At 39.4% G+C, this 27,979-nt stretch overlaps 2 protein-coding genes across 5 annotated transcripts; one reads left to right on the top strand and one right to left on the bottom strand.

Moving 5' to 3' along the window:
• The first annotated feature begins 38 nt into the window (after positions 1–38).
• Positions 39–12,287, top strand: LOC106129986 (pre-mRNA-processing factor 39). Of its 2 annotated transcripts, none has more exons than XM_060949081.1 (17): positions 39–262; positions 352–732; positions 1,501–1,566; positions 1,772–2,107; positions 2,448–2,588; positions 3,179–3,325; positions 3,814–3,975; positions 4,252–4,377; positions 5,040–5,166; positions 5,666–5,813; positions 6,374–6,521; positions 8,574–8,684; positions 9,071–9,235; positions 9,556–9,776; positions 10,086–10,354; positions 10,594–10,792; positions 11,486–12,287. In XM_060949081.1, the coding sequence occupies exons 1-17, from the start codon at positions 233–235 to the stop codon at positions 11,706–11,708; spliced, it is 3,000 nt and encodes a 999-aa protein (XP_060805064.1). In that variant the 5' UTR covers positions 39–232; the 3' UTR covers positions 11,709–12,287. The 2 variants fall into 2 exon arrangements, with proteins under 2 accessions (XP_060805064.1, XP_060805063.1); XM_060949080.1 differs by having other exon boundaries at positions 40–262; positions 1,501–1,578.
• LOC106143513 (AT-rich interactive domain-containing protein 4B) lies at positions 12,209–27,786 on the bottom strand. 3 transcript variants are annotated; one of them, XM_060949077.1, is made up of 26 exons: positions 27,630–27,786; positions 27,268–27,319; positions 27,061–27,171; positions 26,554–26,713; positions 25,815–25,980; positions 24,812–25,033; positions 24,332–24,491; positions 23,922–24,059; positions 23,323–23,450; positions 22,664–22,805; positions 22,330–22,487; positions 21,217–21,587; positions 20,789–20,873; positions 20,345–20,473; positions 19,668–19,767; positions 19,208–19,354; positions 18,975–19,017; positions 18,773–18,889; positions 16,769–18,617; positions 16,358–16,584; positions 15,820–16,035; positions 15,435–15,600; positions 14,905–15,008; positions 14,116–14,259; positions 13,632–13,772; positions 12,209–12,844 (listed from the first exon to the last, which is right to left on the bottom strand). In XM_060949077.1, the coding sequence occupies exons 2-26, from the start codon at positions 27,268–27,270 to the stop codon at positions 12,813–12,815; spliced, it is 5,259 nt and encodes a 1,752-aa protein (XP_060805060.1). In that variant the 5' UTR covers positions 27,271–27,319; positions 27,630–27,786; the 3' UTR covers positions 12,209–12,812. The 3 variants fall into 3 exon arrangements, with proteins under 3 accessions (XP_060805060.1, XP_060805062.1, XP_060805061.1); XM_060949079.1 differs by having other exon boundaries at positions 20,345–20,461; XM_060949078.1 differs by lacking the exon at positions 27,630–27,786 and adding an exon at positions 27,438–27,597.
• Between the last annotated feature and the right edge of the window lie 193 nt (positions 27,787–27,979).

Below are 27,979 nucleotides of genomic sequence, written 5' to 3'. Positions count from 1 at the left end.
CTATTTATGTTTATTTGTTGGCGCGCATGGTAACATTACTCCTTAATTGTCCGCAATCCGCATAGACAGACATTTTAAATTAAGTATCTGTGATCCGCTTGATTGACGATTCCTGTGGATTGTTGTAAAAATTTTGGGAAGTTGTTACGAAATTGGTGAGCAGTGTTAATTTGATGTTAATAATACTCTACCTTTTAAATTAGAAGAAAGAGTATCCATTAAGGATAATAATATGGACGACGAATCTAGTTCGGATTTGCAAGTAAGTAAGATGCTTTAGGTTATGTTCATTTTTACATTTCGTTAGGGTTGGGGTATCCGTTCTCAATTCACCCTGCCCATAAATTACAGAAATGCCTGTCGGATGGTCCAATGGATACCGATGAAGGGCCACTCATCAATGAAAACTCAAATGGGCTTTCCCACTTGCTGACGGAAGGCGAGTTTGACAGTGTGGACGCCGTGGCTGTAGACGAATCGTCGGCGTCAAACCAAGCTTTTCTAAATGCAGTCGAGTTGTCTGCAAGTAGTGTGGGGGACTATTTAGAGAATAACACGACAGGCTTTAACGCTGATAATTTTGATGTCGGCGACAACGCAGTGACCTTTCCTAGCGATTCTCTGGACGGAGAAAGACTTCTTAGTGACAATGACTATAAAGAAGCTTCAGACAACAATGGTGATGTTAGTAATAGTCAGAATTTGAATATGGACATGGATAACATTGAAAATGTAAGTTATTACATATTGCATTGTGCTGCTCAGCAACCTACATTTGATTATGACAATAAAGCCACCAGCAAAGCCTTAAATAAATAAATAAAAATATGGACAATCATTAAGCTTTACAGTCTTTTCAAGACTGTTGGCTTTGTCTACCCATTAGGAAGAAAAAAAAAACTATGTGATTATGTACAAACCACACAGATTGTGAGTTTAGCTATGATGTGTTATTGTCTTGGACCTTAATATATTTTTATTATCTATGTTTTGTCTACTCATATCTACTGTTAAGATTTTCAATAAACCTCTTATACCTAACTGTGAACATTTTATAATATCTGGTAGTTTAATGGACAAGGTATCATACTTATTGATAAATGTAATTTAAAAGGAGTAGATATAAAAGTTTCCCAAGACTTAAAGAAACTTCAGAATTACTTAATGTAAGTCCACATTCATTCACAAGATTTCTTACTGATATACATGTTTTTAAATTAGTTGATTTCTCACATTTTAAAGTAATTACATCTATCCTGTGAGACTGGTATTTACATGAAGCAACTCCCACCTAACATCTGCTACCTCTGCTCAACATCTCCTGATGTTGACTCATGATGATGATATTTTCCTTCACCATCTGAGCATCAGTAAGCACTCAAACTAATGTACATAACTCAGAAAAAAGTCATTGCTACATAGTTGAGGTAGGATTTTTAGTTATGCACCTTAAACAGTTCAAACCACCGATGCACCAAACTAATAAAAAAACATTTACAGGAAATAAATGCACAGACAGATGAAGAGATGACCACAGACTATCAAAAGGCAGGAGAAGAACAGAAAGTAAATACTGAGGTTATACATATTATTTACTAGCCATCATTTAGCCATAGAGCTGAATTCCTCCTCTTGGTCTTTAAGAGATTGTTGGCTCTGTCTTCCCCATAAGGGATAAGTTCTAAGCACCTATAATTCAAATTTCAATGAAATTGTTAGAGCCCTTACTCAGTGCTTCTTCATAAATAACTCCACACTATATATTTTTCAGGTTGTTAATAATACAAAAACATTGGCTGATATGCATGTTAAGGTATCAGACAGTGTTGAAGAAATTGCTGGTGTTGTAAATATCACTGATACCAAAATGGATACTCCCAGTGAGTTCCCTGTTGATGTAAACGTCATAGAGAGTAATGTTGAGACTCACAAAGAAGTTACAGCCAATGTGAATATGACAGAGGCCCATATAGATGCCCCCAAAGAGGTCCTGGCTCAGGAAAATGTCTCGGAGTCCACTTCTGATGTAAATGTAATAAAGGCCAAAATGGCAGCTCCCAAACATCCCACTTCTGATGCAAATGTCACAGACAGTGACACCCCTAAGGTACATAGATTATATAGTTTAGAGTATCATCATGTGTTTATTGTTTTAACTTATTTCACTTCATTAAGCTATTTAAAAGCCTAGGGCTTTTACAACTTTTATTTTATGTTTTGTTATTAACTTGAGAGTGATGATCTAATTTTATGATACAAAGAAATGTATCATAAGATTAGATCATTCTGATTACTTACTTGTTAAATTTCTCACTTTACTGATTAACTTAGACAAATAATTGGCATAGCTACTTGTTTGTAAATTATTATTTAGTTTTCTACTTTGAAGAAAATTATTTGATTTTAAAACATGTTATGTCATGCAGTTATCAATTCTATTTCTTTAGGTCGGTGGAGCTGAGGAAACTGAAGTGGTTTCTGAGGATGAACTTCCAGAAGTGCAGAAGCCTAGCGTAAAGGATGCGGAAAACGTTTCTGATGATGAGCTGCCAGGACCTAAGCCAGCTGAACTGCCGGCTGACACTGAAGTAAGTCGACTTATATTAAAAAAAAAAATTGGTTGCACTCTGACAAGTGAAAACTTGTATATAAGGGACAATGGAACTGACATGTTACTTGTGGAGAGATTTTTATGCTGATATTGGATGACAGTCTTACGAATTTCCCACCAACTCATGTGTCCTGGCTTGAGTTTATATCATTTTTGTGGGAACTTTTAGTGGTGTTGAACCACTTAAAGTTTATAACGCCACTAAATAAATTTCACCCACTTCAAAAAGATTGTTTCATTGCTTTGAGTGGCTGTGAATACTGAATCCGAGTGAGAAAACAGGGGTTTCGGCTAAGCGACGTGATTGAGAGCTAATCTTTTGTGTTCTCAGTTACAGACTCGTTTGTTTTGATTTGGTGCATGGTGTCGGCTTTCAGATGTTTCTCTTGATTAAACTGGTTGAAAATAAGCTAAGTTGGTTAGTTTAAACAAAAGAGATGTAGGAGACAAAAGGCCGATATTGGATCAGCCTAGTTATAATAAGTGAGAATGCAGCATAGTTTAAAACAAATAGTGCAAATGCTTGTAAACCATTCTATTGCAATACATATGTTATTTGCTTCGAAGGTGGTGTCGGAAGACGAACTACCATCGTCCAAGAAGGAAGGTAAAGAAACCCGCAAACGAAAGCCTGACGAGGCCGGCGACGGGTACGATCCGGGATCCCCGACTTCAGAGACAGAGTCTGCTAACAAGAAACAAGCAGTAGCCAAAGTAAGTAATGTTATTTAAATAGGTTTAAAATCTTCATCTAAACAGAAAATGCAAATCGGTAATGTTTATTATTGGGATAAAGATAAGTGAGGAGGAAGGCGGGGATGAATAGAATAGGTCTATTTTCAAAATTGGATGGTATAACTTATTGACGTCATATTACTTAAATCTAAATATATATACTACTGCTTCCAAGGTGCATTTGTTGAAGAAGCGGTGGAACAAACTACACTGCAACATTTTTACCAGACGTCAATTTACAAATATAAATCTCTAAAATCTAAAACGTGGACGAATACACATCGTCACTGTTACCACGGCGGCACGACATCACAAAACTACTGAACAGATAACTTGCATTTGGAACTATTGACTGTAGAAAACTGAAATTTGAGTGTGAGATGATTGCCTGAAATTCCTTAAAAAATGGTAGACATCTGAAAAACATATTAATATGTACATCTCATTATGTTGTTTGTTTATGACAGAATGGTGAAAGTAAACCAATTCCAGCCGAGAAGAGAGCATCGACTGATGAGAAACCTAAGAAGAAAGCGCTTCCGGAGCTCGACAAGTACTGGAAGGTGGTCAACGACGACCCCACTGACTTCACCGGCTGGACTTATCTGTTGCAATATGTCGACCAAGAGGTTCGTCTCATATTTAGTTGCGATTTATATTGTTTTATTTATTGCCATCAGTTATGGTAATTATTGTTGACTGTTAAATAGTACTGTTAATTAACACTGTCCTTATTATTAGTCCCTTTTATGATGAAATTATTTTGCTAATCTTATTGCTTTATGAAGCAATGGGAACTGAACTAATCATGTCGATTGGCAAGGGCCAACTGATTATAAAACAAAGTGTAAGATAATAACTAACAGATATTGAATATTTTGTGACACTTGTGCTTTTTCTGACAGAGCGACGTGGAAGCGGCGCGAGAAGCGTACGACGCGTTTCTGTCGCACTACCCGTATTGCTACGGCTACTGGCGCAAGTACGCCGATTATGAAAAACGCAAAGGAAGTAAAAAGAAGTGCCTCGAGGTGAGTGATGCTGCTTTTATATCCATACAATTTTACGTAACTTGGTGAGTTGGTATATTGAAAGTACTGAAACATGAGATATATTTCAATATGTCTTAACACTTATTTAATTTCTTTAGTCATAACTGGTATTTTGCAATTATTTTTTTTCCCAACAGCGCTTCGAGGGCCCCGATCGTAAGGCAAAGTCGTCCGCTCGCTCCGGAGAGCTCTCTTACCATCACATTAATATCTCTAGTGGTTTATTGTTTGTGGTGTATACTTTGTATTTGAATGCATTTATTTACTTTACTATGTACACGCATGACGTATTGTAATTCTTTACCATGTATGTTATTTAAGTACGTACATTTGATTGGTGGATATTTAAGATTTAATGAATACTTGTGATATGGAGCGAGGATGCTTCGTTTTAGCCATAACTTGGCGTTAGCACGGAGGAGGAAGCGAAGACGAGCGGCGCGGCGCGGCAATGTCACAGGTGTAATATGTCGACAAACATTTTATATTATAGTGGGCGAGGGGCTGCGCGCAGTCCCTCGCTTATTCTGAATTACTTGAGACAAATGCTATTTATTATTCCCTTGCTTCATAGTATTGTCGCGTCTGCGACAATGCTTCAACGCCCTTGGAGCAATATTGACGCTTTTATTGCATTTCAGGTTTTGGAAAGAGGTCTCAAAGCTATACCTCTATCGGTTGACCTGTGGATACATTATCTGAATCATATAAAGGCAACCAGAACTGAAGACCACGCGTTTATACGATCGCAATATGAACGAGCTATTGGTAAGATTATATTCAAGTTAATTATCACATATTTTACAAATATGAAATGAATTATTTACTATATGTAGTGTTTTTACTAGCCAATTGTAATAAATAAAGCTTTATTTTGATAAGTCAACATGTGTTATTTAGATACAAGTACCTGTTCCTTCATGTTATCTGTTGAATTCATAAATCTGTTTATACCATGACAATTAATGCGACAGATTGTGGATTCAAAATCCTACATTTCTTTGGATTTGGAAAAAAATAACGCAGACCAACACATCTTATACAATCTAATTTAAGCTACTGAATCAGTTCCAGTGTATTTCTAAAATGTATATAAGAACCAACGGAGTGGTACTGGAAAACTCAAGGACTAAATACAAATTTAAAAGCAAGAAAATAATAAAAGCCATATAATTAGGAAAAAAATTCGTTTTCTCTTCTACGCAAATTAACAAGGCAATTCCACGATTCTTTTTTCTAGGATATCAAGTTCCATGTACTATTTCAGATGCGTGCGGTTTGGAGTTCCGCTCGGATCGCCTGTGGGAGTCCTACATCAAGTGGGAAGCGGAGAACGGGTCAGCGCTGAACGTCACCAACATTTACGATCGTTTGTTGGCCACGCCTACTTTAGGATACACGTCGCATTTCGACAAGTATGTAATTTACATTTTTTTTTTAACCATTGATGTTAAATCCATAAATATTTTTAGACCTCGGGCGAAACACGTTTTCGGTATTAGTCAAGCGGCTTTTGATATAAGCATTATCTAAGTCTTAGTGCTCGTAGAAAGTGAACTTTGAAAGCATATTTTTTGTTAATTAGACCAAAATTTGAGACAGTGATAAATAAACAAGGTTTTGAATTAACTAAGTAGTAATTTGTAAGCTGAACGTAGCCTTTCATTCTACATTGTAAGGATAAAGACGTGGTTGTATTGTACGTGATCTAGTACACACGGCTCAGGAGACACCCGGGCCACCTCTCATACACCAATCAAGGCGAGACGGCACAGCCATTCCCGAGCCCACCATATTAGAAATTTATTTTCGAAAGTGTTTCTAATATCTTTATTGTACATACTAAAGAACACAAAAATATACACAAAGGCGGACTTATCTCATTTAGGGATCCCTTCCCGTCAACCATTGAATAATGTAATGTTCTACCATCGATATGAAACATGAATGTAAAGCCCGAGTGGTGCGCGCGCAGCTTCCAGGAGCACGTGATGTCGGAGCCGGTGGCGGGCGCCGTGAGCCGCGCGGAGCTGGTGCGGCTGCGCGCCGACGTGCGCGCCGCCGCGGGCGCGCCGCCGCAGCTGGACCTGCCGCCCGGCGAGGACGAGCCCACCGACCACGTGGTGAGTGCGCCACCGCGTCCTGATCCTTCTCGAACTCACATTGTCATGACTCATAGTTAATAAGGCTAAATTACTCTTTCTCCAGGCTAGGTTATGCCTGAGAAACCGCGGCTCCGACGATGTTGTGTCGGAGGTTGTACGAGGATCAAACTGAAAGTTTTTAGAAGATTAAAAACTGAGCATTCTACTATAATATTAGTTTTATTATATCTTTTCAAAATAGTGTCCCTTTACGTCAATACATCGCTGCATCCGATGGAACCATTGGGAGAAGCACCTTGCCTACTCTTCCTTAGGTGTCTCTTCGACGGGCCTTTCAAACGCAGTGACTGCTTCCTCAGCGTTCACAAAACGTTTACCGCAAAGTTTTTCTTTTATTTTGGGGAATAAATAGAAATCACAAGGTGCAAGGTCGGGGCTGTATGGCGGGTGACCCAGTAATTCCACATTTGATGTCTCTAAAACGTCGATGGTTCGCCTGGCGGTGTGCGCCGAGGCGTTGTCGTGATGAAGGAGGATTCTGCTGCGAGGTCGTTTCTCCCGAACTTTTTCAAAGACATATGGCAAACAAATATTGGTGTACCATTCTGCATTAACTGTTTTTTGATCCTCTAAAACAATTGTTGCGTAATGGCCTGTCCTTCCGAAGAACGAAGCCACCATCTTTTTTCCCACACTTCGACCTCTCTTCACTTTTGTGGGCAACTCCTCGAACGGAAACTCCCACTGGGCCGACTGCCTTTTAGTTTCTGGATCATAACAATAAATCCAGCTTTCGTCACCCGTAAGTATGTCGAATACGGCATTTGAGTCACCTCCGTTAAATTTTTCAATCATATCACGGCACCAATTAACACGACGGAGTTTTTGGGCCTCAGTCAAATTATGGGGTATCCACCGGGCACAAAGCTTCCTGACCTCTAAATGTTTATGGACGATTTTATGGATTTGGCTCATACCCAATGCCTAGACTTGTCCGAATCTGCTGATAGGTAACTCTTTTGTCAGCCTCTATCATACGCCGCACAACACTGATGTTTTCTTCAGTCGTCGCCGTAGAAGGCCGTCCCTCGCGCAGATCTTCGGTGAGATTAGACCGACCACGCTTAAATTCATTGAACCACTTGTAAACAGTGGCACGAGATGGGGCTTCATTATGAAAGGGCAATCGAAGTCTATTGTAACTTTCTTGTTTAGTTATCATCATCATCACAGTTATCACATCGAAAGTCATAAAAAATCATTGCTCGAAAATTTTCTCGCGTTAATTCATATGAATTTATTAAATTTAAATTCGTGCCAAAAATATTTTTTGCACTAATTTTTTTCACTTTGCCGCCAAATTGTAAAAATAATGACAATTAAATGAAATTTTTACTCATTATTATTGCTAAAGAGTTCCATTTTTGAAATCAGAATTCATTTTTTTTTATTATACATATAAATAACAAATGGCCAGTTCTAAAAACGTTCAGTGTCGCCCTCGTATATATACTCCAATCCGTGAAATCTTTATTGCTATTTAGACTCTTCGCTGTTATTGGTTATAGCGTCCCGTTATTGGCTGTTGTGACTTGTGACGTTGCCAACCATACGTACTGTGACGTCTATATCCCTTGTGGGCAAGACAGAGCCAACAGTTTCGAAAAGACAAAGGCCACGTTCAGCTGTATGGCTTCATGATGAAATTGAGATTAAAATAGTGATAGGTTGCTAGCCCATCGCCTACAAAAGAAATCCCAAACATATATTATAAGCTTATCCCTTTGTCGCCTTAGACAAATAAATGGAGTAATTCTTTTCTAAAGTGCCGGAAACCACACGGTACACATACTGTATAATAAATTCCGAATTGGATTACAAGCGCGCGCAAATTATGTCGCAAACTTTTGGTACAGTAGTGATGTTTGTGATCTCTTCACGGTTCAACGACTGACTGACCGTCAGCTCACTTCAAGCGAAACTTATTGCACTGCCCAATAGCCGTTCCATTTTTATTTACATGTTAAATATAATTCCTTAATTTATTTACTTTTTCTATTTCGTGTCTAGGCTTCAGAAGAAGAAGCTCAAGCCATTAAGGAGCGCATCATCGCCGCGCGAAGGAAAGTACACAAGACTACTGGCGAACAGGTCGCAGCTCGGTGGACGTTTGAAGAAGGGGTAAACACATACATAAATGTCATACATAATCACGTCTATGAGCCAACAGTTTTCAAAAGACTGAAATGCTACTTTCAAATTGATATGATGATTGACTTGAAAGCTTAATAATGGAATTGAGATTCAAATAGAGATTTAAATCCTAGCCCAACACCTACAAGAAGAAAGTTGATTATATATGGAGTAAAGATTTTTTTTATGGGTGTCATTTTTTGGCATTATGATAAATGTTTGCGAAACACGTTCACGCTTTGAGTTGATAGACAATACGATTAAAAGATTAACGATTTCTTCTGTGTAATGTTTTTTTTTTCTTCTTCAATCATATGGAGTTCTTTGTTTATCCAGTATTTTCTTTCATAACTCATTTACTTTAATAAATTCAGATAAAGCGTCCGTACTTCCACGTGAAACCGCTGGAGCGCTGCCAGTTGAAGAACTGGAAAGCGTACCTCGAGTGGGAGAAGCAGCACGGCTCGCTCAAACGGGCGTTAGTACTACACGAAAGGTGCCTCATCGCATGCGCGCTCTATGAAGAGTTCTGGATGAGGGTATGTGTGACACTTTACTAGTTTATTGAACTTAAAAACATAATATCACGTTTTATTCCCTACAAGATAGACAAAGCCAAGAGTCGCAAGACTTAAAGGCCTTATTTAGCTGTATGGCTTAATGAAAGATGTGAGATTCAGAGATAGGGGCTAGCTGTTAGCCCATCGTCTAAAAATTACAAATAGATAGTTTTCCTTGCCTTTATAATTAGGCGGAGACGTGTTACGTGGGTTCGAGCCTCATGCCAGACTAAAGTTATTCACCAATACATAAAATTTCCTAAGTCTGGGTGTATAATTGTATTTGTTCTTCCCAACAGCTAATCAAATTCCTAGAAGAGCGATTAGACTCAAATCCTGAGCTAATTGCCATAGAGAGAGAAGTACTTGAGCGGGCGTGTACTGTCCATCACTTAGACAAGCCGGAGCTTCATCTGCATTGGGCACATTTTGAGGAGGCACAGGGCAACCCTGCCAAGGCCGCTGAGATACTAGACCGCATTGAGAAGGTCTGCCCTAATCTGGTGCACATACAATACAGGTATAGTCATTTGAATATTACTAGAAATATAGGAAAATATCTAAGAATTAACATGAATTTATTTCGATCATCACGGGGAAAACTCTCGATCGATCCTCGGTTATTTTGCCTAACCTGGGCTTACTTAAAACACGTTAATATAACGAAGTAGTTAAGACTTCAGGACGGTAGTGATTTAGGTAGATATTTTCCACAGAATATGAAAATCGATAAAGTGAATAAGGAAATCGGTATAATTAAAATAAAAAGTTATTAGACCTTAGCTAGAACACAGCTTAATACAATAAATTTCCTTTTTTTAATCCTTAGACGCGTGAATCTAGAACGACGTCGCGGCGACTTCGACAAATGTTCGCAACTGTACGAAAACTACATCGCGGCCGCCAAGAACAATGCGGTTGCATCCGCGCTCGCCATCAAATACGCGCGGTTTCTTTTCCACGTGCGACAGGACCCGCCAGCGGCCAGGAAGGCTTTAGACGAAGCTATAACTAAGGATCCTTTGAACCAAAGACTACATTTGCAGAGGCTCGATTTAGCTATGCATACGCCAGGAACGCCGTATGAGGTCTTGGAAGGTAAGTGTAGTAATGTTTCGAAAAATCTTTGCATTTACTATGGTTTTTGTACATAGTATTTTGAAAGTAGATGATAGTTTTTAATCTTACATAAATATGAAATTTTTTTTAATCCTTTACCGACAAAAAGTGTGTATACGTAGAAGAAAGGATGGACGAAAAATGCTTCTATATCACAAATGAAGTAGATTATAAACATTTGACATGATTGAAGTAGTCACGGCGTACGTATCTTTCAGAGCTAGTCCAATCGTACGAGCAGCAAGAGGGCGCCGACCCCGAGGCGAGCGCGGCCATGGCGTGGCGCCGCCGCGAGCTGGCGGAGGAGCTGGGCGCGGCGCCGCACGCGCGCCGCGCGCAGCTGCACGCGCGCGCGCTCGCCAAGCACCTGCGCAAGCGCGCGCGCAAGGACAAGCACGACCCGCCGCCGCCGCCCGCGTTCGTATACTATATGACATTTAGTACACTCGAATGCCAAGCCTATCCAAAAACACTGCATATTCGCTTCTATTGCCGCGACATATAGTTGTACGAAGGGTGACTTGATTTTCAATTGACGTACGTTCATGAACCTATAACAAACTTACCATTTTTTTTTATTTATTCTTTATTGTAACAATTAAAATTTGTAAAGCATAATAGGCAGACTTGAGCTAATAGTGTTATCTAACAGTCTACCATTGGGTTAAACAGAAAACCTTTGTGTGAGTAATAATAAATGTATAATAAACATACATTCTTTACCATATACACTATAAAACTGTACTCATTATATACATACCTATACACTATACTAAAATTGCAGCAGGATTACACAGAGATTATTTACTCTCTCATGACGGAGACAGAAACAACAGGACCACTTTAGACTTAAAACTGGCGCGGCTTTTATTATTTTATATCTGAAGATTTAGCATTTATAAAATAAAAGTTACAAACTTATCCTTATCTATACTAATCTAAATCATGTTATTAGTATAGATAAGGCCGAAACTGAGAAATATTAAAGCGTTGGTGGTCGAAAAAAGCAATGACGCTGTATTGAATATATTTCTAAGTTATGTATTTTGTTTAGCCATCTATTTTATTAAACTTTCTTAAAAATAAAGTAATTTTTTCTTTCCAAATCAGTCCCACGGCGGAGCCCGCGAAGAAGAAAGAGGCTGCGCTTCCAGCCGCTGCGGCGCCAACGACGAACAACACCAACTACTACCAGCAGTCTGCGCCGGCGCAGTCGCAGTACGAGCAGTCGTACGCGCAGCCCTACCAGCCGCCGTGGGGCTACCAGCAGCCGCCCGGCCCCTACCAGCACCATCCCCACCCCTGGCCGCAGTATCCGCCTAATTATTACTAGCGACACGCCCCAAAATGATTTTATTTCTGAGCAGCGTTTATTTATTAGTTGACGTTTTCTCAACGGACGCTCTAATTAACTTCTTAATAAATTAGCTGCTATTCTTTCAAAGCCTTTCGTTTCTCCAAGATTGTACTAGTTATGTCGACATTATTTTTTTACATTATGTGGTAAAATTTCATTTATTTTAAAAGACTTGCGGTTAATAAACTACCTAATTTACTTCTTAATAAATTAGTTGCTATTCTTTCAAAACCTTTCGTTTCTCCAAGATTGTACTACAGTTATGTCGACATTCTTTTTTTCACATTATGTGGTAAAATTTCATTTATTTTAGAATTGTAGTAAATAAACTACCTATTAATTTACTAAAAAGAGAGAACTTGCACAGGTTTCTCGGCGGATAAGTACGATAAATTTACATGTATATAAAGTACACGGATTTGAATGCATCTTTGAACTTCGTTGTTTCCTGAAGGTGTGTGATCAAATGAAACAACTTTGTGATCCATGGAGTTTATTTCAATAATATCTGTGTCACATTACATATACTTTCGGAAATAAATAATATTGTAGACATTATCTGGTATCATTTCCAAATTTCAGTCTTTGACATAATGCGCGTCACTGCTATTGTTTATTATGCGATGCAGATACGCATATTTTACATAAAATACATCATGTATTACAATCAAGCTCATTAATTTTAACTGCAAATATACAATGCGATCATAATTCTACTCACATAATAAAAGCAAATTAAATATGAGAAGCTGAATTAGATTAGAAAAAAATACATTTTAAGAAACAATTATACGAAATGTATAAAATTTTATCCAATAAAATTCTTAAAAACTAGATTATTAAAGATCAAAAAGTTGATGCTCGTGACATTCACTAAACTATTGCAACATTTTACATACAACTACGTGTTTTCTCGCATAAAATCGCAACTAGCCGACTATCCAGCATGTTTTTCGCACAAAGTTTCGTCAAATTACTCCACACATTATCACATTGAGAACGGAGCCTCTTTCTGTGTTGTCTATGCTAAAACGAATAGACATGGCTCCAGAGATCGTCAGCCCCTTACTACAGCCTTCATCATGAGCACGCCGCCTTGGCAGCCTTTACAGCTGGAAAGAAAATAAGTTTCAATAACATGAAATTTTGGTAAGTTAGAAATCTTAGGAAGAAAGGACCAATTATAAATTGGTGAAAACGCTAGATATCTGTGCCAAAAGGCTGTAAAGCAACATAGTTGAGTAGCTAAATATTAAGAAGCAACAGAATATACCATGCTGGTTTATAATTTGTTATGTTATAAGTTATTATATGTTATTATAATATAATATTGTGAAGTTGACGTTGTTGAAGAAAATGCTGCAGTGCAGTTTGTTACCGCTTCTTCTGCACTGACGCCTTGGAAGCGGCAGTAAACTTAGTTTTTAAGTAATTTATTTGACGTCAACCAATGTCGTTAAACCATACGTTTTGACAATTATTTAGCGATATATAGTATCCTATAGTAATGAATAAAAATTTTGAATTTGAATTTTTGAATATATATATATATATTACATACATATATATATATATAATAACTTAAACAAAATAATTTTCAAGTAATTTCTAGTTTAAAAAAACAATTTCATACCCCTATGAATGAAGTATGTATAAAAAATAGATGTTGGCTGATTCTCAGACCTACTCAATATGCTCACAATATTTCATGACAATCGGTCAGTCCGTTTCGGAGGAGTACGGGAACGAACATTGTGACACGAGAATTTTGTATGTAAGATATAGGTTATAACTTGTTTATAATATACAAAGTACCTATATTGCTTTACAGGAAGGGGGAACGGTAAGAAAGGTTTTCCCGATATTCCCAGTAGAACGAAAGATTGTAAAAAATCCTACCCTCTCGCTCCTTTCGCCTTAGTTTCTTGCGGCGGCGGTCAATGGCCGCAAGTTCCGCCTTCACCGAGTGGTACGCCTTGCGGAGATCCGCCAGCCGCGTCGTTAGAACGCTGATTCGCATCTGACTGTCCCAATTCGGGTCTGAAATACGAAACGTCGAAATAAATAGAAAATCTTGTATAAATACGCCAAAACAAGCAAATTCACGGTCATTTTGATGTAAAGCATCTTATCGTATGTATTTTATGTCAACTTTAGCACAGAAGGTATCCACTGAAAAGATAAACAGGGTTCCCCTGCAAAGGTTGCGAAGGTCAGTTAGCTTCTTGTAAATACCTTACTCACTTAATCTTCCCTCACTCATATCACAACTTTGATGTTATCGTTATCGTATATTGTTAACGTTCTTGAATAAAGGGGGCTGGTAACCGGTACTAACAATAGGAGGATGTATATGCATTGATGATGTAGTATAATAGCTCACCGAGTTCTACATAGAAGTTGTACTTGTGCGAGGCGTTATGTTCCGAGGCGGCGGTGTCGGTGTCGCGGCGCCTCCGGCCGCGGCCGCGGGTGGCGCTACTGGCGCCCACGCCCGAACTCTCCGACGCTTTGCGGGAACGACCACCTGCAATTAGTCACTCATTTATATGGTTTTAACCCACGATAATATAACAAACTTGGGAAATCAACCCAAAACAAAATTAAAATATCTTTTTGAAAAGATGTAAGGTATTTTTTTTGCCGTCTGAAACTTGCTTTGCTTATTTGTTAATTTAAAACTTTTACACAAAGTTCACAAAAGGCGAACTTAATACCAAATGGTATTCTCTACCAGTCTAACCAACACACCAAACAGAGTATTATAGTACGTGGTGAGATAAAGTGCACACAATGGCCTACGCGCTATATCCCCGAACATGAACCTTGTGTACTCGCAATATAAGTGTTCAATATAGCGCCGTCTTGTGATTGAATATACTTCAATGACACGAATCGAAGTGGATGCTAAATGCAGTGGACAAAAGAATTATATATTACAAGATCGATACACAAACCAAAGAAGTGACACAGTATTGTACGCATACTTCAATCTCATAACAAACTATCGCATAGGGCTTTGCTTTGTGAAAATTTTCAGGAAAAAAGTAGCGCATGTTATGAGTGAAAAATTTCAAGCCGAATCAAAAATCTTCTCTCTTTATAATATAAGTATTGAAATATGGATAAGACAAGAAAATAACTTCTTATAAATATTGTAATTTTCACTCACCAAGTGGTTTCTCCATATCCACTGGCGGAGAATCATTGGGAGGGCTCTCGTCGTCATCATCTTTGCGTTCCATCGGACTATCACGTTCTGATATTCGACGTTCTCTGAAATAGGACATAGTGAAAAATATTAATATATTTTCATTTTCATCTCTTTCAGAATGAAATTTTCTTCCCTATTCACCAACAAAAAGATGCAATTTTACTCTTTCATCGACAGATAGTCCATGAACATTAATAAGATAATAAATATCCCTTATCAAGCTTAGTGAATAGACTCCGGAGGTGGTGGGCGGCGTGTTGTCCAGCAGCGGGTGTCTCCGAGGCCAGGCTGGTGTAGTGTACCTGTGCGGGGACATGTCGAGGCTGCTGTCGGGGGTGGTGGGCGGCGTGTTGTCCAGCAGCGGGTGTCTCCGAGGCCAGGCTGGTGTAGTGTACCTGTGCGGGGACATGTCGAGGCTGCTGTCGGGGGTGGTGGGCGGCGTGTTGTCCAGCAGCGGGTGTCTCCGAGGCCAGGCTGGTGTAGTGTACCTGTGCGGGGACATATCGAGGCTGCTGTCGGGGGTGGTGGGCGGCGTGTTGTCCAGCAGCGGGTGTCTCCGAGGCCAGGCTGGCCCCGGGTGGGGTTCCGCAGCGGGCTGCTTGTTCTCTGCGGGTTCTGCGCGAGGAACTGCTGGGGCTTCGCCACGCCGCTCATCTAAACAACAATAACATAATACAACATTGAATAAGTTTGATTTTATACGAAACCTAAACCCCTTACTGAATAGGGGTGAGTAATGTGGAATTTAACAATGGGAACAGGCGGGAGCTCGGTGCGAGCCGGGGATGGCCTCGCTTAGCAACGGTAGCTGTCTCCTGAATTACACGAAGCAACATGTTGGGGTCTATTAGTTTTACCGCAAGATATATCTACCTTTGTGTTGTGTATGATGCGGCGGGGCACACGCGAACGGCAGTAGTAGTCTCTGTCTAGGCGGCGGCTCAGCGTCGGGCGCGGGGGAACCGGGAATGGTCTCCTCGCATAGCAACAGCGACATGTTGCTGTCCTCTTCGGCGGCTACAGCAGTGGTAGCTGTGACGCCACTGCCGCTAGCGACTAGGCCGCTGCCGGCTACTACTACGCTCGCACCTGAAAAGTCAAAAATATTGTTAAGGTGAAACCAAAATGCGCATTTCTGCTAGTCTTTCTTTACTGTATGTAATTTATAAGAGACGCTTCATAATAGAGCGGCGCGCCACTTTCTAAGTGAAATTAAAATTGCCACAAAAATCGCGCCTGAGATGACGCCTGATAAAGACAATATCTGAATCATCCGTAATAATAAAACTACTCAAAAATAAACAATGTACAAATTACAATTATCTAGTATAAAAAAGGTAGATTTTTTTTTGGATATTAATCCAATAGTGTATTTTGTTATAATATTATAACAATAACAAAATACACTTACTATGTTTCCTCTCGTTCTTGCAGGCGTCCTCCAGCATGAGCAGCGACTCCCCCGCGCTCCACTCGCCCGGACTCTTCCCGGCGTGGATGCCGCGCGCCAGCGAGCTGAGCCCCGCCACCGCCGGCGCCGCGGGGGGGCTCGCCGCCAGGTTGCCGACCGCCCGGGCTGGTTCGGGATTCCCACCGCTGCCCCAGTCTTCAGTTGACAGTTTCTCGATTATCATCATTCTGTGTATTGATAATATCGTTAATGCAACCAATTGATTGAAGAGATATAAAAATTAGATTGACTGCCTAGATAAGCTGATAATTTAATTTTATTAAATTGAACGATAAATAGTGTAGTGCTACAAAGTACTTAATCTCATTTCATATTATTTTATTATTATTTACATAAAAAGCAAGTACATACCTCCTTTCAGACTCATCAGAATCGCTCGATTCGCTCTTATCTTCAGGCTTGAATGTCGGGAGCGGAATGGCAGCTGCGGCGGCAGATTGATTGATTTGGCTCGATAGTTTCTGAATGGTATCACTTAACACCTTATTGTTCTTTCCTGGGGCTAGCGGCAAGTCCGCAACACTCTTCCGCCGCTCCAAAATACTCAAAGGACTCTGCAACCGCGGCGGTGTAGCTTCTTTAGGCTTAACTTTTTTCACTTCAGGAGTATCACGTTTAGCGTCCGTCAAATTCGACGGCTCCCCAAATATCGTATCACTGATCGGACTGAACTTCCTGATTGGCTCGGTTTTCGATAAAGGTCTGTTCGGCTCAAGTTTAATCGTTTTCAACTCGGGCACTACAGGAGACAGCTTGCCTTCAGGCTTGTTCAGTTTTAGCGCATCTTTCTTGGGAGTTAAAGGACGTTCTTCCACAGGTGACGGCGTCATAGATAACCGTTTGGCACTATTGATAGCTTTTAGAAGTTTCTCAGCAATCTTCGGCCCTTCAGACTGTAGAAGGAAACCTGGCGGTGGCTCGGGTAATACGTCCATGCGTGCGGGACTATCTGGTTCGGACTTATCTTCCTCTGTGTCTACTAAAGGACTAGAGGGAGCTTCAATTTTTGGTGGTGCTGGTTCAGGATCCATTTTTTCTATGCTGACTCTAAGAACGCTTTGCAGTTTGGCTACGGGTTCAGCCGCAGGAAGGGGTATCGACGCAACTTTGTCTTCCTCTTTTTCTTTTTTAATTTCCTGTTTGGGAGGTTCTGTAACAGTAACTATTGGGGGACTGGGAGCGACAGGTTTAATACTGGTGCTAGGTAATTCGAGTTTCCTTTGCAACGGTGGGGTTTTGGACGGTTCTGGAGTCACAGTCTTTGCCGGCGATTTGGCTTCTTCTGTCTTAGTCTTTTCGACTTCAAGCTTGACTTCAATCACTGGTTCTTTGACTTCTTCCTTTGGAGGTGGTTCCGGAGTCTTAGCCGGCTCTATATTACAAATCACCGGAGTGGGTTCTCTTTCCTCTTCTTTCGTAACAATATCTTCAGGCTCATCTTCAGATGATTGTTCATCATCAGCTCGACTATCTGGTGAATCTTCTATTAGTTGCCGTAGTTTGGAAACTTTGCTCTTTTTAGAATATGTTTCTTGATTTTTAGCTGGCGTAAAACCTTCAAAGATCGGACCAGAACTGCTTTCTCCAGGGAATGAGTCGTCATCTAGCGAGAACAGATCGTCTTTAGAATCTTCCTCGGGACTTTGTCTTCCTGGAGGATCACGAGTAGTGCCGAAATCTCTAAACGGCGACAAAGACGGCGATCTTAAAGTAGATGGTCGTATTCTCAACGGGTCTTCAGAAATTTCTTCGCTCAACGATTTTGATAAAGTCGATGTGTATTTACTGGGTGAAATATCATCAAAGATGCGATGCGTTCTCTTTTTCTTTTCATCGTGTAATTCTAATTCGAACGGTTCGGGTTCTTTGAACTCGTAGACATCTTCCGCTTTGTTATCTGGCTGAGGCGGGGAGGTGATCACCGGCGGAGGTGCCTGAGGCGGCGAGACGGTATCCCTCGTCTTTTCCTGCACTTCTTGTTTGCTCTCTTCCGGTTCTTGCTTGACAGTGTGTAGACCCTTGAGCTCTGATCGTATTTCGTTGAGGTCATAGTCCCGCCCCTGGTGCCCTGGGATGTTGGGGCGGGGTTTCTTGGCCGGGGAGACGGCGGAGGGCGTGGACACCGTCCGCACGGGGCGCTTCCGAGGTTTGCTCGAACTGCTGCTGTCACTGGATTTCGCGTCTTTGGATCTTGATGGCGCTGCAATGTCATATTGTTATAAATTATAAAAAGATTGAAAACTACCTAATGTAATATTTTAATTTCACGCGTTATTTACCTTTTCCGGCATTTGTATGCAACATTTAAATGGATAATGAGTTTTATTTACCACGTGTTTACAAATAGATACTTACTCTTTGTGTTGCCTTTGTCATCAATGGATAACTTCTTGGGTGGCCTCTTGACATCTTCGTCGCTATCAGAATCACTATCACTATCCGACCGCGCTGATGATTCGGAGACAGGTTTCCCTAAACAAACCAAATATGAAGTAATCATGTATCCTATTGAAATTAATGAAGTCAGAAATATTTATCTATATTTCGTGATATATACCTTCTATTCTCTTGGATCTGGCACGTCTAGTTATATTTGGATTCTGAAAACAAAAATTAAAATTATGTTACTTCGCCAAAAATTTTAACTCTTAGTCTTAAAATATAGATTTGGAAAATGGAATATTTTTCTTGTTTCATAACCAGGCGTGAATATTAGTAGTGGTTTTAATATTTATATTAGCCATTGGTATAACAGTGAGCTACCTTTGTTATCCAAGTTGCACAACATACCTTCTTGTTGCGCGCCTCATGTTGCGTCACGTTGAGCGCGATGCGTTGCGGCTTGATCCACTCGTCGTAGCGCGTGTTCCAGCCGGTGTAGTGCACTCGGAGCATGCCTTCAGACGATATCTCTATCACCTTCGCCTCGTATGTCACCTGATTTATATAGTATTAATTACTGATTTATTAGATTTATTACTTGCTCAGTGGTTTTTTTATTGAACATATGAGTGAATTTGATCTCACCATGCCTGATAGTAAGCTATAAATGACGTCTTGAGACATGCTCAAGTAATGCTTATTCCGTTTTACCTTGAAAGTTGTAGGTATCGGGGACAGAGATGTTTTTATGGGATATGTAAACTCTATGGTAAATGTATCTAGATAACCGTGAAAATAGCAATGACTGGTAATTATCGGTTACAATAAAATATAATAGCATTCACAAAAATGTAATGATGAGTCTCACCTTAGATTCAGATTGGGTAGGTCCGTAATACACTTTTAGCTTGTCGCCCACTTGCGCCTTAGCGTTAGGATTACCGGTCCGCGTGGGCTCGCTCGATGGTCTATAACAAATTCTTTTTTGTTACATTATACAGGTTATTCTTCTATAATTTAATTATTCATATTTATTTAAACTGAAAATTCTTGTATTTGAAAAAAGATAAATAATATATACAATATCAACGATTGGCCTGTCGCGCGCATGTTTTTAAAAGTTTAATGCATACTAGCGACATTAGCGGTAGCATTCCTCAGAAAATCCTCTTTTTAACATTTCAAACTGCAACAACCATCCACTACTTTCCGAGATTAACACATAGAGAAAATAGAGGTACTTTATTTTACAATACTTATACAATCAAGTAAACAAAAGCATATACATATACAATCAAGTAAACAAAAGCATATACATATACAATCAAGTAAACAAAAGCATATACATATACAATCAAGTAAAATTTAATTTCAACGCATTGTCTTTAAGTTCAGCCTATAGGTTAATTAAGGTGAGATACAGCATCAGATATATAAATCGAGGTATAAAACCGAAGTAATATCACACATGTAATTGAATCTGATATCATAAGACAAAAGAGCAGAGCAAAAATGAGGTAATTAAAGAAAGCAGTATTGACTCACTCAGTAGTCTTCCTCTTGCGCGGTCGCTTGCTGCTGTTGGACGCTATGGTGTTGCCGCTGCTCGCGGAATTCGCGCTTTGGCTACGACGGCACTGCATCTTCTTGGTGGGGCCGCATCTGCTCACATACCTTCACAAGGTCATTTCAAGGGAATGCGGGTAAAATTATAAGAGATCTTGGAACTGACAAGGTTACAAGGCGGTTTTAACTACCAGACACAGCATTTTTATATAAAGAACAGAACAAATTTCTATGAATCCTCTCTTTGAAGAAGCCTAAGGCTACATATGAATATGATTTAGCATTAGAGAATCCTTTGCACAGACCATTATAATTATAGAAGCATTAATTTTATGCGTGTTCTAGAGGTTTATCCCACGAGAAAATATATTATATAAAAGAACTTGAGCCATTGCTACAACAAATACATATTTTTTTTATTACCTGGACGCCCTGCCGGAACTATCGCTGTCAGTTGAGACATGAGGACGACGGGAGGCGCGCGATGTATTCGCGCTTGTGCTAATACCTAAACAAATTATGATTATTAATTAAGCCATCCAGTAGAACGTGGTTTTCGAAACTGTTGACAATGTCATCCCATAATGGGATAAAGAATGTATGTATTTAATTGAGAGGTAATTTTTAGCAGCCCCTTGCAGGTTCTATAACAAGTAAATGCCTTTAAATTTGCGGCAACAAATTGCACCTCCAAGATTAATGGTTGGTGCAAGTCGTCTATTCTATACAACGGATTTTATTATCATAAACTAGCAAACATAGTGATAAACTAAAAGCAATCAAAATTGGCTAAGATATAGTCTTGACCTTAAGAAATATACCCATGATAAAAGCCTAATAGAAAAACTTACTCTTAGAAGATAAAGGCCGTCTTTTAGGTGTCCTCTTTTCATGAGAATCAGGTTTGAGCGGCAGGACGTTACGATTTTTTGACAACGAGCGGGGCTTCGGTACATGTTTTTCGTCACTAGTACTCGCCGACGTGGAACTCTTCTCCTTTTCTTTCTCCTTCTCCTTGTCTTTCTCTTTTTCTTTTTCCTTTTCTTTTTCTTTGTCCCTTTCCTTCTCTTTTTCCTTTTCTTTGTCTTTCTCCTTTTCCTTCTCTTTTAATTTTTCCTTTTCTTTCTCTTTCTCCTTCTCTTTATCTTTTTCAATTTCTTTTTCTTTGTCCTTTTCTTTTTCTTTCTCTTTGTCCTTTTCCTTTTCTTTTTCTTTATCGACTCTAAAAGACAAACAAAAAAAGTTAAATGAAATTTAAAGATTGATTGTTATGTTGCAACTTACTTTCATTAGAATCAAACAAATACCAAAGTAAAGATGATATATTAGATTCGCAGGTGCTGCGGAAACTCTGCTTCATATTTGGCAATATATTGCTATCGGCATGGTCTCCTGTACAAGGTACCGCATTATTGGCCTTGGCTTCTATTCGCTAGCTTCCAGGGCGATAACTGTAGCAGATAGCTACAATTTTTAGGATGCTATTATGGCTTGATGCTACTCGCCTTAGCAAACATGCCATTTTTTTATGGCATGAAATCCATCCGTTACTATCTGAGCAAGCATTTCAGAAGTACTACCAAATCGAGGGAGTCTCAGCAGCATTCTAAAAATATTATTATACTGGGTACGAATGGCATCCAGCAATCTTTTGGTACGATAAACCCACAGACCAGACATTAATTAATCCTACTACTATTATAAAGGCGAAAGTTTGTATGGATGTTTGTTACTCTTTCACGCAAAAACTACTGAACCGATTACCATAAAATTTGGTATGTAGGTAGCTGAAGACCCAGAATAACACATAGGCTACTTTTTATCCCAGATTTCCCGCGGGATTGATAGGGTTTCCATGCGGACGAAGTCGCGGGCGGCCTCTAGTATAGAATAATTATGTCGTATTTTGTAAAAACGCTTTTAAAGTTTGGGAGAACAGTTTCTGTCTGGTCCAAATGACTTACTTGGGCGTAGTGACGATCAAAGGTTGATTGTCAGCACTGTCCTCACCGTCGCTGGCTCGGGGCTTCTCCTTTTTATCTGCCCTTTCCACTTTATCTTCCTTCTCACTCTTATCACTCTTCTCCGTTTCACTTTTGTCTGAATCTTTATCTTTGCTGCGCTGTAAATATTAATAAAGTAAAAATTAATATATTAATAAATAACATTTAAAAGGAACTAGGGAACCATTCACGAGACGTATTTAAAAACAAGTCGCGGTCACCCCCAGCTGGCGGTAGAACTCTCGAGCTGTGTATATACAGAGCCAGGCTGGCGGACAAGCTGACAGTGACTGACCAGGCCGGTGGGCGTGGTGGGCGGCTGCTTGTCGCGGTCGCGGATGAGCGAGCGGCCGGCGGGCGGGGTGCGGTTCCCGCGAGGATGCGCCACCAGCGTCACCCCCAGCTTGCGGTAGAAGTCCTCGAAGCTGTGCAGGAACCTGTAAGAATTGCAGATCCGCGGTTAACAGATAGTATGTAGAGTAGATAGTAGATATAAGAGGAAAACGTGGCTTTCAGCGTATTCAATTCAACTTGGCCTCCAGATAGATGATGACATAGGCAATAGCTAGGTCCACACATGGTAGAAAACTCACAAGGTAATGATCACAACGGCTACGAGGACGTGTCGCGCTTAACCACAAAAGAGGTGTTTCATGAGGCTGCTGGCCCGACGGGGACTAATAGCCTATTTGGTGAAAACTTTTAATAATCCCATGAGGATATTTCTTTTGACATAAACTATTTAGACTATGATAAATATCGTTTCTCATGTAGACAGATAATGACATTCTTCAACCAGGCTAATGTGCCTCAAGCCTGCAAATTGAGAGGAAATGTCAGCTCTCACAACTTTGGATGTGATAGAAAACCATTTAAAAAAAGGTCAAATAGTTTTGCAGTAGATTGAGAATATACTCACTATGATATGAGAGAGAGAGAGATAATGTGACTTACTTTTTATAAGCTTGTTTACAAAGATTGGTGATGTTGGTAGTAACAGGATGGAAGCCCATTTTATCAGCAATTGATTTCCATTGATTCTGATTTGTTACCCTGTTGTAACCTCCAAGTTTTTGCACCACCTGACAAAGAATATTTAGAAAAATATTAAACAGAAAGTGCAGGAGTTAATCACATCTTTTGATGATGAGTCATCTTTTCATCAGGATGTCAGAGTTCTTGCTTATTGCTGACCTGAATCTCTAATGGAAAGACTCCACAAATAAAAACAATTAAGAGACAGCAAATCCAAGGTACCAACTTCACACGAAAGAAGCAAACACAATTAGAATATAACTAACTCGTCGTTCGACGTGAACTTAAACTTTGGGAGTGTTCCCAAGGTTTTTTGTTTGTGAATATCTCAAAAAACACTTTACCGTTTTTGTTGTCATATGAACATAAAAAATTCAATCAGATGCGAAAGTTATCGCGTTACAAACATAGATACAAAAAGAGTGTTTTCGCCTCAAGTTGATTGGTAATCTTCACTCGCTTCGCTCCCTCTCGGTCAATTATCAACAAGACGTAATAAGAACAAAAGTAATATTTACTCTAAATAATCTGTACAAGTCGATATCTCGGTTGGCGATGGTCGGGTTCCTGTTTAGCGGCGTGCCCCTGTCGTCCATGAACTTGTACAGTTGTGCAACGAAATGGTCCTTTTCTTCACGTGGCTCGTCGTCTGAACTCTGAGAATAAATGAATAAATTATGGGACAGCACTCAATTGCTAATTACACGCACCAAAAACAAATAACTGGCATCTCTGCGAGTTATCGATGGCATCCTCACTGTTTACGCTTGGGGATCTGCTAACTTAACACATGAAACAGTTTAAGTTTCATGTGATAGTTAAGGCGAACCCTAGCTCTTATCAGAAAAAAGCATTTTCAACTTAACAAGGAAATTTTAACTAAGTAAGCTTTAAAGCACTAAAAGCTAGTTTTCAATAACTAACTTACATCGTCCGACGTATTTTTAGACTCGTTGAACAACGCGTCGCGATCCCAATGCGGCGGCAGCACACCCTGGTTGAGGTACTGCAGGGCCGCCTCTACGCCCGCCCATTCCAATGGCGTACCTTTACGAAACTCACGGGCCTCTTTCTTGGGCACTGTGTAGCTGGAATGGAATAGGCGATTTTAAATTTTATTGAATGTTCACCATTAGTTTAAATTATACAACATCAAAATAAAAGCTATTTAGTTGTTAATTATGATCCTTGGGCCACAGGCGAAGATGCAACTAGGAACTAACCTAAGGAAGGTGATGTTGAACTGTGAATGTTATTATATTTATCTGCGTATTATTTTCTATTACGGTGTGTCTTTGGAATTCCTAGAACTGATCGACTCCATTAAGTTAATTTCCATAATAACCAAGCAGGGACAAAAGCTAGTTGCAACCGGCCTTATGTAATACCAGCTAGCTGCGACACTCACTATCGTCCGTCCTTGAAGGAGCGCACGAGGTAGTCCTCCTTGACCTTGATCTGCGCGGTGGGCGCCACCACCAGCGCGGGGAAGGCGGGCGGCTGCGCGCGGCGCCGCTCCGTGCCGCCCGCCGCCTCCACCAGCACCACGCGGCCCACGTGCGGCTCGCGCTCGGCGCTGCTCTCCTTCACGCGCCGCGTGCTCGGACCGGAGCCGTCGCTCTCGTCTGACCTGGAAACGCAGTGAGTTACACTGATGGCGTCCGTTTGCTTTCCGGCACTTTCCAACGGATGTCGTAAAGGGCGACTAAGGGATAGGTTTATGAACTTCGGATTCTTGTGATGGGCTAGCAACTGTTACTATTTGAATCTCAATTCCGTCTTTTAGTCTTTTCAAAACTGTTTGCTATGTGAACCCCACAAGGGAAATCGACGTGACTATATGTATGTATGTTATTACAGGTACATTAAATGGTATCTCGCTCAATAGTAGTTTAATAGTAAGTTCATTCGCGGGTTTAATTAACAAAATAGTTTATGTAATTGTCTCCAGACTCTGAAGCAAGCTAAGGTAACAAACAGAGCAATGAGTATGACGATACAAAAATGGTAAAAGTCTATCTCTCAATACATAACATGCATTTACTAGTATAAAAGAGTAAAAGAGTGCCGTGTGGTTCCTGTCACCAATAAAAAAAGAATAGAACCACTCCATCTTGTTCCCATGGATGTCGTACAAGGCGACAGAGGGATAGGCTTATAAACTTGGAATTCTTATTTTAGGCGATGGGTTAGCAACCTCTCACTATTGGAATCTCATTTCTATCATTAAGCACTACAGCTGAACGTGGCCTATCAGTCTTTTCAAGGCTGTTGGCTATGTCTACCCCGCAAGGGACAAAGACATGATTATATGTATGTATGTAAAAGAGTGAAGTTACTATTTAATTTCAGTAAAACAATTTGATTGTTTGTGAAAGTATCTCAAAATATCAAAACATATAAATACTCACTGAGCCCTACCCCTTCTGCCACGGCGGCCAGCAATGACGGGAGTTGAGAAGTGCTCAGGGTGAGTCAACGGCAACTGGTCCAAGGTCTCACTTTCATTGAAATGCCGCCCACTCTTCAGGCAGAGGGCCGACCGTCGGAGTGTCGTTATGTCGCCGTCATCGAACACTAAAAATATTTAATTTAATAAGTTTACTTGTCCAGCATTTTAATACAGACTAAAACAATATGTTTATAATTTTTTACATGCTTTTTCAGATGCAAATAATGATGCAGATTCATTAAATATTATAACTGAATTTATTGTTTTCAATGCAAATGCGAAAATCATACCAGCAAATAATAGAGGATGCCCTACTTAAGTCCAGTGACAAAAACTTGCAATTAAATTAAGAAGAAGGCATATTGTGCAATTTATTGGAGGAATGGAGCATAAATACACATATATTTTTTTTTTTGATTTCTTTAAACTTGCCATAGATATGGATTGGATTCTGAAGATTGCAAGATATCTTTAACTGCAAAATTTAGAGTTTATTGAATGCAGTGGCAAGTATAAGCTAGTAATATGTATGTGGAATTGGTGTATAACACTGAACCATTTAGTTGACTATAAGTTGGTTTTAAATGTTAGGTTACAAGAATACCATCTGAAATGGGGATGGTCTTTGACCAACATTGGATTGACAAGATTGGACTTAAGAATGTTGAATTTTGTGTTATATGTAGACTTTTACTCACCAACAGTATACTGGCTGCAGTCCTGTATTTTAGCAATGACAGCTTCCATGGCATCCTTTTTAGGGTCTTGCTTGACTTCCACAGTGCTGCCAACCCTCAGTGTGCCCTTGATTACATCATCATTCACTGTGATTGTACCCCCACCTGCTTTTAGAGTAACCTGTGAATTGTGAAAATATTAAAACAATTAGTAATCAAGGTTCACTTAAAAATTCATTTGAGAACTGTTTCGTTTAAGAGCATTAAGCTTCATAGATTTTTTTTTGTAAAATAAACATGTCCATAGAAATTAATATAGCATAGATTTTATATGTGGTTTTTGCAGTTGTTAATAAAATTTATGAAAATCATTAGGAAATTTAATAAAGTTTGACCATTTTTCTATTTGCTGTATGACATTATCAGTAAGATGTCTTTTTGTAAGTAGAAGTAACTAGTTAGTTAATCTTGTACTTACTCTATGATGAGATATTTAACATAAATAGTAAATTTATCTTTTGGTCTTACCTTACATTTGATGTTGCGAACAACTTTCTTAATTTTTGCTTCACAGAAAGCTCCTTTATATTTAGCACTGACATCAGTTCCCACTGGTAAAAAAGGAGGATCGTCCCCCTGCTGTAAAAATGGAAAAGCAAACGCGACATCAATAAAATATAGTAATATTTACCAAAATAAAGAAATACAAACTAAATAAAGTCATATCAAGCTTACCATATTTGATATAAAAAAATTACCACTTCAACAATTTATGTGGAAAACAAACCTGAAAATAAAATATATGTTTTAAATAGGAAAACCGTAGTATAAGATAATAATTGATTATTCGTTAAACAAAATCATAGTATTTAAAGCTTGATTTTAGGTCGCAAACGTTTACGTACCTATGCCACATAACATACACCCGTACCTATATAGCATAGCACTTGATTGAAATGAACAACACAAGAGATTAAGATGATTGCAATTAGCGTTATTACTAGCTGAAATAGTTTTTACACACAAGTAACTAGAAAAGATAAACACATGCATTTGAGAAAGTAGAATGCGCGGCAAATGATAGCATTTTTTGATACCTTTGAAAGGCTTGGCGCAGTTTAATTCACTTTACGAACACTAAAGATTAAAACTTAGTTGTATAGAATACGAGTTCATTTTTCACAAAGCACAAATGTTACAATAGATAGAAAACTCAAGCTTCATTTTTGTCTACACCATCATAGTTTTTTGACTTGACTGACAAACAAATGTGAAAATTGGAATAGTGTTGCCAGATTTTCCGCAGTCCACAAGTGACAGACACCCTCTTTCTGTGGCTTGGCGGTTACAGAATTTTAGTAGTTAATACTTTTGAATAGTCGTGGCTTTTTAGCTAAATTTTATATTGATACATCTATGATGTATTCTGTTTCTGAAGCTGTATTTA

The sequence above is a fragment of the Amyelois transitella genome, chromosome 18, assembly GCF_032362555.1.
Source record: "Amyelois transitella isolate CPQ chromosome 18, ilAmyTran1.1, whole genome shotgun sequence".
In the NCBI taxonomy this organism is placed as follows: domain Eukaryota; kingdom Metazoa; phylum Arthropoda; class Insecta; order Lepidoptera; family Pyralidae; genus Amyelois; species Amyelois transitella.
The sequence above is the reverse complement of the archived record's forward strand: the minus strand, read 5'-3'. Positions and strand labels throughout refer to the sequence as shown.

Coding starts and splice junctions, on each gene's coding strand:
- LOC106129986 (XM_060949080.1), top strand. CDS start 233: ATGGACGACGAATCTAGTTCGGATTTGCAA. Junction 2,108..2,447: donor CAGACAGTGACACCCCTAAG/GTACATAGATTA, acceptor CTATTTCTTTAG/GTCGGTGGAGCTGAGGAAAC. Junction 2,589..3,178: donor AACTGCCGGCTGACACTGAA/GTAAGTCGACTT, acceptor TTTGCTTCGAAG/GTGGTGTCGGAAGACGAACT.
- LOC106143513 (XM_060949077.1), bottom strand. Junction 24,060..24,331: donor CTAAAAATACGTCGGACGAT/GTAAGTTAGTTA, acceptor ATTTATTCTCAG/AGTTCAGACGACGAGCCACG. Junction 18,618..18,772: donor TGACAAAGGCAACACAAAGA/GTAAGTATCTAT, acceptor ATGACATTGCAG/CGCCATCAAGATCCAAAGAC.